Here is a 14,204-nt window from a genome sequence, read left to right on the forward strand (position 1 = left end):
ACTTTTCCCCGGGGTAGGGGAATCTAAAACTAAAAGGCACAGGTTTAAGGTGAGAGGGAGACATTTAATGAGGAAGAACTTTTTCGCCCAGAGGGTATCCGTGTGGTGGGTTAGTAGGGGCACAATCTAAGGAGCAGGGCAGGATTCTGCTCCTGGTTCGGACGGGGTCAGGAGCCCGGGGATGATGGAGCGCTCACGCCACCCTGCCCCGCGGTGGCGGCGGCTGGCGGCCCCTACCAGCTCCATCAGCTTCAGGCCCTCCAGCAGCTTGCAGTTGCGGTTCTTGAGGCGGTGAGCCTCATCGATGATGACACAGCGCCAGGCGATCTCCCTCAGCTCCGGGCAGTCCGACAGGATCATCTCGAAGGTGGTGATCAGCGCGTCGAAGCGGTAGGCTCCTGGGATGAAGTGACCCTGCTCGGGAGGGAAGGGGGCAGAGTTACCAAGGTGGGCGGGGGGGCAGGGTTGGGAGGGGAGGGCGGACGGAGAGTGGGCACAGGGAATGGGGGAACAGGGCCGCGGTGCACTAGATACCTTGGGATCCCTGAAGTACATCTCGTACTGCTGGATCATCTGCCGGCTGGCCAGACTGCCGTGGTAGACGATGGCGTTCATGTCAGTCCAGGTGCTGAACTCCCTCTCCCAGTTGGTGATGGTGGAGAGCGGGGCGATGACGAGGAAGGGGCCCTGAATACCGGCAGAGTACACCTCCTCCAGGAAGGTGATGGACTGAATGGTCTTCCCCAAGCCCATCTCGTCAGCCAGGATGCAGTTCTGTCTGTGGTTGGGGGGTGGGGAGAGGAGGGTGGGATCGTCAGCATCAGTCTCTCCTCCACCACTACTCCCCTCCTTATTTCTGCCTCCATAACATCATCCCTTGCCCCTCCGTCTCTGTAACCAACCACCCCCCCGCCCAAAGACCCACCCTGGCTCCATGACCCTTCCCTACCCTACGCCATCCTGCCCCTTTATAATCTCCACCAGCCTCCGTGATCCAGTCTCTCCCCCATGCCGCTCCCTGCCCTAAACCCTCCCCTCTGCCCTTCCACATCATGACTTGCTCCCCATCTCCGCGATGCATTCCACCCCCTTCCCTCCTGTCCATGATCCGCTCTATCCTCTTCACCCCTATCCACCTCTGGGAACCCCTGCCTCCCCTCCACCCCTGCCTTCTGAGGGCCCACAGGGAGCGCAGGGAGCAGCCCCCCACCTACCCACCTGTTGTACCAGTTGAAGAGCAGCCAGTTGACGCCCTCAAGCTGGTACTCGCGCAGCTGGTTGTCATTCTTGTACTCCCGGAACTGGTCCAGCTTCTTCCAGGCTTTGGCCGGCGGGCGCTCCTGCAGGGCGAAGGAGGAGAGGGGAGGGTGAGAGGAGGGGGATGATCAGGCCCCACAGGACGGGAGAGGAGACAGGAGGGGAAAGGGGAAGGTGTGGACTGCTCACCACGTGGGTCAGCTTGGGCTTCCTGGCCTGGAGCCGCTCAAACTCCTCGATCTTCGCCTCGTCCACATCCTCCTTCAGCTCCCAAGTGCTGTCCTCATAGGGCAGGGAGCACCACTTCACCAGGTAATAGACCACCGGCTGAGAAAAGAGAGAGAGAGACAGGGTGAAACAGAGGGAAGGAGGGAGGGAGAGGGGGAAGTGTACTCTGTCCCTCCATTGCAATCAATTCTTATCTTGACTCAACTCACAATCAGACACCACCCATGTATAATGCAAAATTAGTTGTTGCATCGACATCACCAAGGATCTGCCCTGGGCTTCAGGCATTAGTAACGAAAGCACGCCAGTGGCTCTACTTCATTAGGAGATTGAAAAAATTTAGTATATCACCGAAGACAGGAGCAAATTTCTACACGTGTACCAAGAGGAGCCTCTGTCTGGTTGCATCATCACCCGTAACAGAGGCTCCAATTCGCAGGATCACAAGAGGCTGCAGAGGGTTGCAGACTTGGTCAGCCATCGATGAGATCTCCAAAAGACAGTGACTGTCTCGGGGTGGGGGGGGGGGGCACATCGATCACTAAGGGCCCTCTCCATTTAGGACATGCCCTCTTCTCATTACCACCAGTGGGGCATGAAGACCCACAATCAATGTCTTAGGTTGCCCTTCCAACCCTCGCTCATAGATTCAGTTAAACAGCACAGAAACAAGTCCGTTGGCTCAACTGGTCCAAGCTGACGAAGACAGCCCATTCAAGCTGGTGCCATCTGTTCTCATTTGGCCTGTATCCCTCCGAAGGGGTTCCCAACTTTGTTTACGCCATAGACTAATGCCATTAAGGCGTCAATGAACCCCAGGTTGGGAGGCCTGTTCTAAACCTTTCCTATCCATGTACTTGACCAACTACCTTATAAATGTTGTTAATGTAAAGTACCTGCCTCATTCACTTTCTTCAGCAGCTTGCTCCATATATGCACTACCCGGGTGATAAAGTTGCCCCTCAAGTTCCTAGTAAATCTCTCCCCTCTAACCTTAAGCCTGCACCCACCCAACCCTGAGGAAATTTCACACTAACTATGCCCCTTACATATTACAGTGTAAGGTCACCCCTCGACTAGAGTAGGGAGCCCCAAGGAATAAAGACTCAACCTGTCCAACCTCTCTCAGTAACTCAGACGAGCCCTGGCAACACCCTCAGAAGTCTCCTCTGTACTCTTTCCAGCTTTCCTCTAGCATGGCGACCAAAACTGAACACAATACACTGGCCGTGGACTCATCAACATCTTCTATGACAACAAAATAACCCCCATGACTGAGGAAGCCAGCAGGCCAAAGGCCTTCTTCACCACCCTGTCTACCTGTGACACCACTTACAGTCCATGGCCTCCTCTTGTGCCACGATGAGGCTACCCTCGGGGTGAAGGAGCAACACCTTACATTCTGTCTGGGTAACCTCCAACCTGATGGCATGAATATCGATTTCTCCTACTGTCTGCCTGTCACTTTACCCCGGTCCCCTCCTCCTTCCCTTTCTCCTATGGTCCACCCTCTTCTCTCTTATCCCATTCCTTCTCCTCCAGCCCTTTACCTTTCCCACCCACCTGGCTTCGCCTATCACCCTCCAGCTAGCCTCTTCCTCACCCCCCCTCCCACCTTTTTATTCTGGAATCTTCCCAACTTCCTTCTCAGTCCTGAAGAAGGGTCTCAGCCCGAAACATCAACTGCTTATTTCTGTAGATGCTGTCTGACCTGCTGAGTTCTTCCAGCATTTTTTGTGTGTGTGTGTGTGTGTGTGTGTGTGTGCGCACGTGTGTGTGCGTGTGTGTGTGTGTGTGTGTGTTGTGTTGCTCTGGATTTCCAGTACCTGCAGACTTTCTCACACATATACACGCCATCCTGCAACTCGGCACTCTCTCCCCAGCAGCTTACCCACAGTCTAGAGCAGGAGTTTCCAACCTGGGGCCCACAGACCCCAATCCACTGCATAACACAAAAGTTGGGAACCCCTGGCCTAGAGGAAGCACTGAACTGCTTTTGTTTCCAACAGTAGACTCCATCTCCTCCCCTGCTTCCTGTGACACCCTCCCTGCCTCTCTTCACCTCGCCATTATCCTTGTCCACACTGTGAGACTCCTCCAGCAGTCGGTCGACCTCGATGTAGTCTGGGTTGAAGGGGTCTTCATCCTGGGGAGAGAGGATAGGAGGAGTTAAGAGACGGTGGAGGGAGAAGTGGAGTGGAGGGGGGCAAGAAGCAGGAAGTGGCCGGCCAGTGGTACCCACCTCGTGGAAAATGTGCCTCATCTGCGCCATCTTGGCCTTGAAGCGCTTGATCTTCTGGTGAATACGCTTGTCCTTCTCCAGCTGCTGCAGGGTGGCCCACTCGCAGTGCAGGTAGGAACTGTAACACAGGAACCCACCTGAGAAAGGTACAGTGGGGGGGGGGGAGCACCTTGCTGTGTGAGGGAAGGGAGGAAGGCAGCGGTGTGGACGGAGGGGCAGCGAGGAAGCAGCGCCACAGCATGGGTGGATCGGCGCGGAGGGAGCGCTACACCACAGAGTGTATACAAATCCTCCTTTGGAACGAGGGAGCGGTTTTTCGCTCTGGAGGCGGAAACACCCTGCCCGGAGGCTGCCCCGGCATCGGCAGACCCCTCCCCACGGACACAGAGCCCCCGGATCGATGGGCTCAGCGCCCACGCCCTGCCCCACCGGGAGAGGGCGGCAACTCACTAGTTCTTGTACTTGACGTAGAACTCCTCCACCTCCATGTACTGTCCTTGGTACACCTGCAGGAGACAGAGGGAATGGAAGTAAGTCGCAGTCTCCCAGAGCCTTGTTGGGGAGCAGGGAGGGAGGGAGCACCTCCCACGACAGTTCAACCCCCCCACCCCCACTCCCAACACCCTCGAGAGTCTGCCAACAAACGCAAGTTGGATGAACATTCGTCACTGACTGCAGAGCGCAGTACTCCTGCACCTGAAGGCTGCCTGCTAAGGTACATCCAGTCCTGAAGGTGGTGCTATGGGGGGGGGGGGGAGGGGGGGACATGAATGGTCACTCATCTGAGTGCTACTGGTACCATGTAACCCAGTACTACCTGTCGCATGGTCGGGTGGTCGGCAACTAAACCGGCTCCCCCACCAGGCTTGCCCAGTGAGGAGGGTGGCTAGACACCCTGCAGGACAAAAAACCTGTCAAAGGGCAGATGAACCCTCTCGTACGGTCAACGGCCATCTAGCAAACACGTGCCGTGAAGCGCGGAAAGGGCATCCCTTGCATCGAAGCTTGGTCTGGCCATTCACTGCAACAGAACCTCCCCCAGCTGTCTTGGACACCACCATGCCGCTGGATCCGGAAGGGGATGTCGAGAGGGTGGGTCCGGACCTGTGCAACCCCCTACTCACCTAAAATCCACTCACGCACATGCTGTTCCTTTCTGAGGAGTGGGGTACCACCTCACTAACTGAGTGAAAGGAACCATCATCATCCTATGGGATGGAAGCCGGGGGGGGGGGGGGGGGGGGGGATGGATTCATGTTCACCCTTCCAGAAGCCCTCCAGACTTCCAGACTCGGCTGCGATGAAGGAATGGCCTCTTATGTTTCAGGGGAGGGGCAACTAGAGTGCTGAACTAGCAGTTTGCTCTATGTTTATATTACCCTGCCCTCACGTCTACAAACAAACCGTAGGGGTGGGGGGGGGGGGAGAAACATTCCCTATTGAGTGGTAGGGTTAATCCATGTACTCCATATCCACATGACCACGGTGTGAGAGGACCCCCTGCTCTCTACTCCACCAGGCTTCTCAAGAGATGCTGGAATCGCTCCCACCCACTGAAATGGGAATTGCCCTACTGTTGTCAGCAGACGATTCGGCCATTTGGGGCACAAGCTGGGAAAACTGCCTGCAGCTGTCTGCAGGGGCACAAGATGGGGGGATTTGTTCTGCTATTGTTGGCAGAACGCTCCGCGGTTTCTCTGCTGGAAGGGGCAGTGAACGATTTAGGAGCAGCAGGCTCACAGGATGGAGATACGTCTCTAGCAAAGAAGGAGTAAGCCGCTCCTTCCCTGCATTAGCCTGTAGTTCACCCTTGGGCAAGGTGTCGCACCTGCTTAGCCCCACGACCAGGGTCACGTGAAGCCACGGGGGCAGGAAGTGGATGGTCGTATGAGCGGCTGGTGCATATCACAAGCCCTGGTTATGTGACCACTGACAACAGGCAGAGTATTGATCATGGCTGGAGGAGAGGTCACCTAACTTGTAAAGCCACTGCCCAGAAGGCAAAGGCAACCTACTTCTGTAAAAATATTTGCCAAGAACAATCATGGTCATGGAAAGGCCATGATGGCCCACGTCATATGACACAGCTCATAACAAATGAATGAGTCAGTAAAAAGCCCAACAGGAAAAGACCCAAGTCGAAGGTTGTCTAATCAGGCCTTTCCTTGTGACCGCATGGTATCCTATTTCTACACCCTGACCCTGTGTCAAACTCGGCGACTTGGAGCACCTACCTCCTTCTTCGCCACCCTGAACGAGAGGATCTTATCCACGATAGCAGCATCCTCTTCACTGGGGTTTTCCTGAGGAGAAACGAGATGGCAGTTACGTGCAAAATCAGTGGCACAGAGCAAGCTCACTCCCCCACCCACAGGAGGGTCTGTCAAGGGTCGGCTCGCAGAATCGTACAGGCCCTTTGGTCCTCATCCTTGCTGGCACTGATGCCAGTCATTCCCATTTGACCCAATCATGCCCGTACGAGTAGAACAGACAGTACTAGACAGGCCATTCGGCCCCACAATGCTGTGCTGATCTTGATGCCCATTTACACGACGTTCTCCACCTCTGCATCATCCATATCCCTCCATTCGCTCCATCTACACATATCTTCTGCACCATGTCCACAGCCTTCCTGAAATGGGATACCAGAAATGCATACAGTGCTTCCGGCATCTCGACAATGTTTCCAAATTTGTGGTCTACAGAGCTCACGGTTAATGGTAGGGGTACATGGCATAAAAAGGGTTGGGAACCCCTGCTCTGCTCATTTCCTACTTGGATAGGAAGGCAGGCTGATGATAGATGGAGTGAGTCAAAACCAAACAGGTAGGTGGAGGCAGCTGGGGGTGATGGACGATGATGGTGGAGACCAGAGGGAGGTCAACAGGAACACCAAGGCCACAAGACCAGGTTTTGACAAGCAAGCAGAGGTGAGAATGGGAACCATTTGGGAAGAGTGAAGGGCAGATGGAACCAGCTGGGGTAGAAGGGATGGGACAGGAAAATGGGCGATGTGGGTGATGGGGGACTGCATAAATCATATTGTACAGTCTGACAGTGCAGGATCAGACCCTACAGCCAAGCGACACTGCGCTTACTCGAGTCCCTATCTGCATCAGTCCCATTTCCCAGCATTCAGGCCGAACACTTCTCGGCCCTGGGGGGGCAAGTGCTTAGCCAGATGTTTACTAGAAATTGTGAAAACCTGCACCTCCTCCACTCCCTGGAGCGTGTTCCAGACACACTATCAATCACTGCCTCCGCTAGCCACACGCCCAGAACCTCTGCCTCCAACTCCCTCGGAAATGTTTACCAGACACCCACTGTGTGGGAAAAATACTCGCCCTCCAGTATTTAACACTTTCCACTCTGGGAGAAAAGGACTGGCAGTGTGCTTTATAATAGAGTCAGAGCAGGTCATTGACTTCAGAGCGTTGAGTGGTGTCCACACACTCTTGTCCATACTGATGGTGCTGAGGGTCAAGAGGGTTGAGAACTTCAAATTCTAATGAGTGAACCTCAGTCTTGGTCCAACTACATTGAAATCATGGACAGGGAAGCTCACCAACACCATTACTTCCTCAAAAGGCTAAAAGAAATTAGGCACGTCCCCGCCGACCCTCACCAATTTTTAGCGTTGCCTATCTGGACTGGTACGGCAACCGCCTTCCCCGTGACCGCAGGACACTGCACAGTGCAGACAAAGCTCAGCACATCACAGAAACCAGCCTCCCCTCCATGGACACTTCCCGTTGCCTCGGTGAAGCAGCCAGCAGAATCAAAGACCCCACCCACCGCGGATAGTCTCTCTTTTCCGCCCCGCCATCAGGCAGGAGATACAAAACCTTGTAAGCATTTACCACCAAGCTCAAGGACAATACTGTCATCACTGTAATCAGATCTCTTGAACAGTAAGATAGACTCCTGACATTGCAGTCATTAGAATATTGCACTATGGTTTCCCTGCACTTTCTCCACAGCAATTTATTCTGCATCGATATTGTCTTACCTTGTACTACCTCAGTGCAGCGTGTAATGATTTGATCTGTATGAACAGTACACAAGACAGACTTTTCACGGTATCTCAGTACTTGTGACAATAATAAACCAATTCCTCTCAAAATTTTATAAACCTCTAACAGATCTCTGTTATGTCTTGTAACTTCAAAACATTAAACTAATTCAAAGGAGGACGTGGGAGTCCAAAATGCAGGTCTAACTTTGAGTTTACTTTAAGCGAGGCGCACATCTCAAGTGGCAGCGTGATGATGTACGCAATTCATGTACTTTTAAGTGTAACCTGTAATTAAGCATACTTGTTCGTTCAAATAATTAAACTACATACACATAAGATTGCTCAAATATTATTGAAATATTAAATACACAACAGTCTCCAGAGAAAACAAACCAAGTTTATCCAACCTCCCCAACCTTTCCGACTTCACATTCAACTGATATCACGGAAAAAATTTTAGGTTTAAATCCTTATCAGAAGGATTTAATAGCAATTATTTATGACATAATTATGAAAATACAACCAAGCATATCAGCTAAGATTAAGAATGAATGGGAAAGGGAACTTCAACTTCAATTATCTATAGAGAAATGGGAGAAAATTTTTCAATTGGTGAGTTTTTCTTCTGTATGTGCTAAACATATGTTGATACAATTTAAGGTGGTACATAGGGCCCATATGTCTAAGGATAAACTAGCTCGCTTTTACTCTCATATAAATCCTGTTTGTGACAGATGTCAATTCTGAAGTAGCTTCTTTGACTCATGTGTTCTGGTCTTGCCCTCTTTTGAAAAAATATTGGAAAGATATTTTTGATATCATTTCAACAGTTTTGCATATTGATTTGCAACCTCATCCTATTACTGCAATTTTTGCTTTACCAACGATGGAACATAGTTCTCTATCCTCTTCAGCCCATTGGATGATTGCATTTGTTACATTAATGGCTAGAAGATCCATTTTATTGAATTGGAAAGAGAAAAATCCCCCTACTACATTTCAATGATTTTCCCAAACTATATCATGTTTGAATCTAGAAAAAATCAGAAGTGCTACTCTTGATCCTTCGGTTAAATTCGAAGAAACTTGGAAGCCATTTATTCAATATTTTCATATGATGTAGTCTGACCTTTTCCGAATCCTTTTTATTAACCTAGGATATATGGATGGAGGAGAGGAGTTAACGACATTAACGATGTATTCGATGTAACATATCAGCCTAGCCTTGAATTGTTTTGTTTAGATTAGATCTTTTTTTTTGGTTCAGTTTAGTTTTTTTTTGGGGTTTTTTAATATTCTTTTTTCTTTTTTTTTTCTCTACCATGTTCAATCATACTAAGAGTTTGGGAGGTCGAATATACTTGTATTATCTGTAGTTTTTAATTGTCTATGTCAATTATTAACAATGTAATCCCAATCTCTCTGTATTAATACTGTTGTTATGTCTGTACATTTGAAAATCGATAAAAAGATTATGAAAGAAAGTTTGTCCAACCTCACCTTTGAGCTAAAACGCCCAATTCTTTACAAGCATTGTAACTGTACCTGCCTCCACCACCACCACCCCTGGCAGCTCACTCCAGATAAGCATCACCTTCTGTATGATCCACCAACAGTTCACATTGTATTTAACATCTCCCCCCCTCACCTTAACCGGTGCATTCCAGTGTTACACCCCCCTGCTCTGGGAGAAAGACCCCCTACCCCATAATTTTATAAACCTACGCCCCAGTAAGAATAAACTCAGTCTGCCTGGGCTCTCCTGATAACTATGATCCTCAACACCAGGCAACAGAGTCACACAGCACGCAAGTAGGCCTTTCAGCCAATAGGTCCATGCAAACCATGATTCCTATCTAAGCCAATTTCATTTGCCCCTCAAAGTGCAGTTCCACAGGTACGTGAATTGGAAAGGTTTATTGGAAAAGACTGAGGTCAAACATCGCCTCAGCCACATCTTCTGGCAACCCCTGCCTTCAGGTGAAAAGTTGCCCTTCAGGTCCCCAAACCTCTTCCTTCTTACCATAAGCCTGTGTCATCCAGTTTTGAACTCTTCTGCAATGACTATCCTCCTTGTCGTAGGGTTTGGAGGCTTGCGTGCCTCAATGACCCGGAGAGCTATGTTGGGTGGAGTCAGGACTTCATGCTTTGGCTCTTGGTAAGGTCACCCATGTCAAATAGGTCAAAGGGTAAAGGCCAGACTAAGAGTGGTCCACCAGTCCTCCAGGTTCGGGGGTTCAGCTCAGGGCTAACAACCCTGACCAGTCAAACAAAACTGTTACGGAAACAGCAGTGAAGAATCCTTTTACATCTGAGTGTGACTGTATTCCTGAGTATCCACCTGGGACTTGCATGACTGAGAGTAGTGAAAACCAAAAGGAAACCTCTGACACATGAAGGAATCCCTGAACACCACTAGAGATGGAGGACCTTCACTGATGCCCTAAACACCAGCAGCATAACAGGCAGTAAGCCAGAACTATTGACCCAGACTATGTTCCTCCAGATTTTACAAACTTCTCTCAGGTCAGCTCCTCAACCTCCTTACACCTGTCCAGTCTCTCCTTGTAACTGAGCCCTCCAGTCCCAGCAACGTTCTTGTGAACATTGTCTGCACCCTCTCTAACTCATTCATAGAACACAGAACAGTCCAACATAGGAACCCATGGTGTGTCAAACACAATGCCAAATTAACTTAAATCCCTTCAGCCTGCACATGGTCCATATCACTCCATTCCCTGAACGTTCATGTGTCTGTCCACCAATCACCTTAAAATGATGCTCCCTCACACCAGCCATTTCCACCCTGGGAAAAGGATGTCGGCTGTCCGCTTGATCTAAGCCTCTCATCTTGTACACCTCTAACAAGTCACCTCCTGCCTTCCTTTGCTCCAAAGAGAAAAGCCCTAGCTCACTCAACCTTCCCTCAGGAATGCTGTACGTTTCTAATCCAGGCAGCATCTTGGTAAATCTCCTCCTCACCCTCTCTGAAGCTTCCACATCTTTCCTGTAACGAGGCGACCAGAACTGAAGACGAAACCGCTGGTGTGGTCCAAGCGGACGTTTAAAGAACTGCAACATTACCTTGCAGATTTTGGACTGAATACCCTAACTAATGAAGTCCAACACACCATACTCCTTCTTAACCACCCCATCAACTTGCGCGGCAACTCAGAGGGAATCTATGGACGTTGCTACAAGACTCCTTGTTCTGATGCACTGCATAGATTTCTGTCTTAACCCTGTACTCTGCCTTCAAGTTCAACCTTCCAAAGTGTTCAACTTCAGGGATCCCACAGCCCCGGTTCCACAATACTCCCTCGAACTATGCACAACTTTTAGTCGCCCCTCCTCCCCAAACCCCAGCGACTTAGTAACACAAGCCAAGATTGAGGCACCAAGTCACACCGCATTCACTCGGACTCACCACGAACAGCTGCATGGTTTGCAGGCTGGTATCCACGTCTACCATCGGCGGCATCTTCACCGGGCCCATCACGTCCACCTCCTCATCCTCATCGTCCGTGATCTTCAGGTCCAGGTCTTCCGTGTACTTCTTCCTCTTCACCTGCCGGTTGGAGCGCCGCTTCTGGAATCCACACACAGAGAAGTGGGAGTGGCTGACCATGGTGGGCTGTGGGGGGGGGGGGTGAATCAGGTGGGGGAGGCAAAGCCCAGAGAATGCCAGCGCTGACCCAGAGAACAGTAAAGAGGTCCACAGTCCAGAGACGTGCCTGACCTGCTGAGAAATCCGGCCATTTACTGTTCTCATTCACAGCAAACTTAAATGGATCCCGGGAGTGGGTTCCATGTATTCAGGGAGTTTATCTGTCGAATAACAGATTTCCAGGAATGGGTTACAGGCTGGGATCTGATCCAGGGGTTCAGAGGTTTATATAGAATAATAATGGGGGTTTGAGGGTTGGGAGTGGGTTACAGGCTGAGATCTGACCTGGGAGTTTGAGGGTTTATATAAAGAATAATAGATCCCCAGGAGTGGGTTACAGGCTGAGGTCTGACCTGGGGGTTTGAGGGTTTATATATAGAATAATAGATCCACGGGAGTGGGTTACAGGCTGGGATATGACATGGGGTTTGAGGGTTGTATAGCGCGTCAGTGAGATCCCATTAGCCTGGAGAGAACTGGTCCAGCCCCAAGCCATGTCCCACTCAATGACAGCAAACTCCTGCCATGCCCTCGCTCTGCCTACCTGAGTGGCAGACTCCTCGTCGTCCTTGGAGGAATGCGCTGGTGACCTTTCCACATCCGAGTTCTCCTCCGATGATCCGGTTTTTTTCCGCTTCTTGCCGATCACTGGGGTGATGGTGCTGCAGGGGGGGAAAATGGGATTCGCATGGGTGAGTGCCACCCGGACCAAAACCACCCACTGACATCAAACCTCAACGGTGGGCAGGATGGTAAGGCACTGAGGAGTGCAGTAGAACAGAGGGATCTGGGAATACAGATACAAAATTCCCTAAGAGTGTCATCACAGGTAGATAGGGTCGTAAAGAGAGCTTTTGGTACATTGGCCTTTATTAATCGAAGTATTGAGCATAAGAGCTGGAATGTTATGATAAGGTTGTATAAGGCATTGGTGAGGCCGAATCTGGATTATTGTGTTCAGTTTTGGTACCAAATTACAGGAAGGATATAAATAAGGTTGAAAGAGTGCAGAGAAGGTTTACAAGAATGTTACCAGGACTTGAGAAACTCAGTTACAGAGAAAGGTTGAATAGGTTAGGACTTTATTCCCTGGAGCGTAGAAGAATGAGGGGAGATTTGATAGAGGTATATAAAATTATGATGGGTATAGATAGAGTGAATGCAAGCAGGCTTTTTCCACTGAGGCAAGGGGAGAAAAAAACCAGAGGACATGGGTTAAGGGTGAGGGGGGAAAAGTTTAAAGGGAACATTAGGGGGGGCTTCTTCACACAGAGAGTGGTGGGAGTATGGAATGAGCTGCCAGACAAGGTGGTAAATGCGGGTTCTTTTTTAACATTTAAGAATAAATTGGACAGATACATGGATGGGAGGTGTATGGAGGGATATGATCCGTTTGCAGGTCAGTGGGACTAGGCAGAAAATGGTTCGGCACAGCCAAGAAGGGCCAAAAGGCCTGTTTCTGTGCTGTAGTTTCTATGGTAAGACAGCAACACGAAGAAGCCGGCTAGCCTAACTTGTCACAGAATCATACCGCGCAGAAACAGACCCTTCGGCCCCACTCATCCATGCTGACCTATCTGCCAGCCTTTGGCCCATATCCCTCTCAACTTTTCCGATCCATGTACCAGTCCAACAGGTTTCTAAAAATTTTTTTATATTTAACCACTAAGTGCGGTCATTACACTTAGGTACCACCCTCTACGTGAAAAAGCTTCCCCCTGGGTTCCTACTAAATCTCTCCTCCTCACTTCAAGCCTATGCTCTGTACCCTGAGAAAAATCTGTGGGCCGTCACCCTATCTGTGCCCCTCATGATTTTATAGACCTCTATACAGTCACCCCTCAGACTCCTGGCAACATCCTTATAAATCTCCTCTGCACCCTTTCCAGCTCAAAGGCTTCTTTACTACACCAGGGCAACCAAGTCTCGATGTAGGGAGGTGACCAGCTGTGGGCGAGGGGTGGGGAGCGCCCTCACCTGAGTTTCGACTTGCCCTTGCCCTTGGCGGACGAGGAGGAGCCAGCTTTGGTGGCGGCGGCGGAGGAGGACCTGGACTTCTTCCCATCAGCGTCCTTGGAGCGGGAGGCCGTCTTCTTCTTCCGGCGCTTGTCCTCGCTGTCGGTGCCCAGGGCCCTGCCGCTGAGCTCGCCGTGGGCCAGCACCCGGGGGATGTTCTGCTCGCCGCGCGCCTTGGCCCGGGCAATGGCTTCCGCCACGATGCGGTTGGCTTTCTCCTGCTTCTTCTGATGCTCCAATTTCCGCTGCTGCTCGTTCACCGCCCCGCTCACCTGGGCCGTCACCACCGACACCGTGGGCACTGAGACCTGGGGCTGCACCGGCTGCAAACACAGGGCGAGAGTGTGGGGAGTGAGGACTATCTCATTATATCTTTACTTCTGCAATCCCCTTTAAACTTCCCCCTCCCTCCTTCAACCCACACCCCTTTATTTTCAATGCCTCCAAAGGAGAAAGATTCTGACCAGCTGCCTCTCACAAACTTTCTCCACCAGCCTCCTTTAGTATCGTATCTGCCTCTACCATCACCCCCAGCAGCACATTCCAGACACCCACCACTCTGTATTAAAGAAAAAACTTGCCCCACACATCTCCTTTGAACTTTCCCCCTCTAGTATTAGGCATTTCTACCCTTGGGAATAGGACACTGGCTGTCTACTCTATCTGTGCCTCTCATAACCTATCGCATCTCCCCTCAGCCTCTGCCGCGCAAGAGAAAACAAAACCAAGATTGTCCAACCTAACTCTGCCATTGACGGTCCTGAGCCTGACTGCCCGAC

At 50.7% G+C, this 14,204-nt stretch overlaps 1 protein-coding gene across 4 annotated transcripts in view; it reads right to left on the bottom strand.

Annotated features, from left to right (window-relative positions):
* Nucleotides 1-14,204, bottom strand: part of chd8 (chromodomain helicase DNA binding protein 8) — a 77,478-nt gene that overhangs the window by 37,530 nt on the left and 25,744 nt on the right. For all 4 annotated transcript variants that reach the window (XM_072269987.1, XM_072269990.1, XM_072269986.1 and 1 more), the window contains exons 4-14: nt 13,387-13,748; nt 11,954-12,071; nt 11,170-11,331; nt 5,962-6,030; nt 4,178-4,233; nt 3,728-3,845; nt 3,548-3,631; nt 1,447-1,584; nt 1,219-1,340; nt 535-778; nt 238-414 (exon numbers count right to left, since the gene is read on the bottom strand). In XM_072269987.1, the coding sequence (XP_072126088.1) occupies nt 238-414; nt 535-778; nt 1,219-1,340; nt 1,447-1,584; nt 3,548-3,631; nt 3,728-3,845; nt 4,178-4,233; nt 5,962-6,030; nt 11,170-11,331; nt 11,954-12,071; nt 13,387-13,748 (1,650 nt within the window). The remainder of the gene's footprint in view (nt 1-237; nt 415-534; nt 779-1,218; nt 1,341-1,446; nt 1,585-3,547; nt 3,632-3,727; nt 3,846-4,177; nt 4,234-5,961; nt 6,031-11,169; nt 11,332-11,953; nt 12,072-13,386; nt 13,749-14,204) is intronic.

This window comes from Mobula birostris, chromosome 10 (genome assembly GCF_030028105.1).
Source record: "Mobula birostris isolate sMobBir1 chromosome 10, sMobBir1.hap1, whole genome shotgun sequence".
NCBI lineage: Eukaryota > Metazoa > Chordata > Chondrichthyes > Myliobatiformes > Myliobatidae > Mobula > Mobula birostris.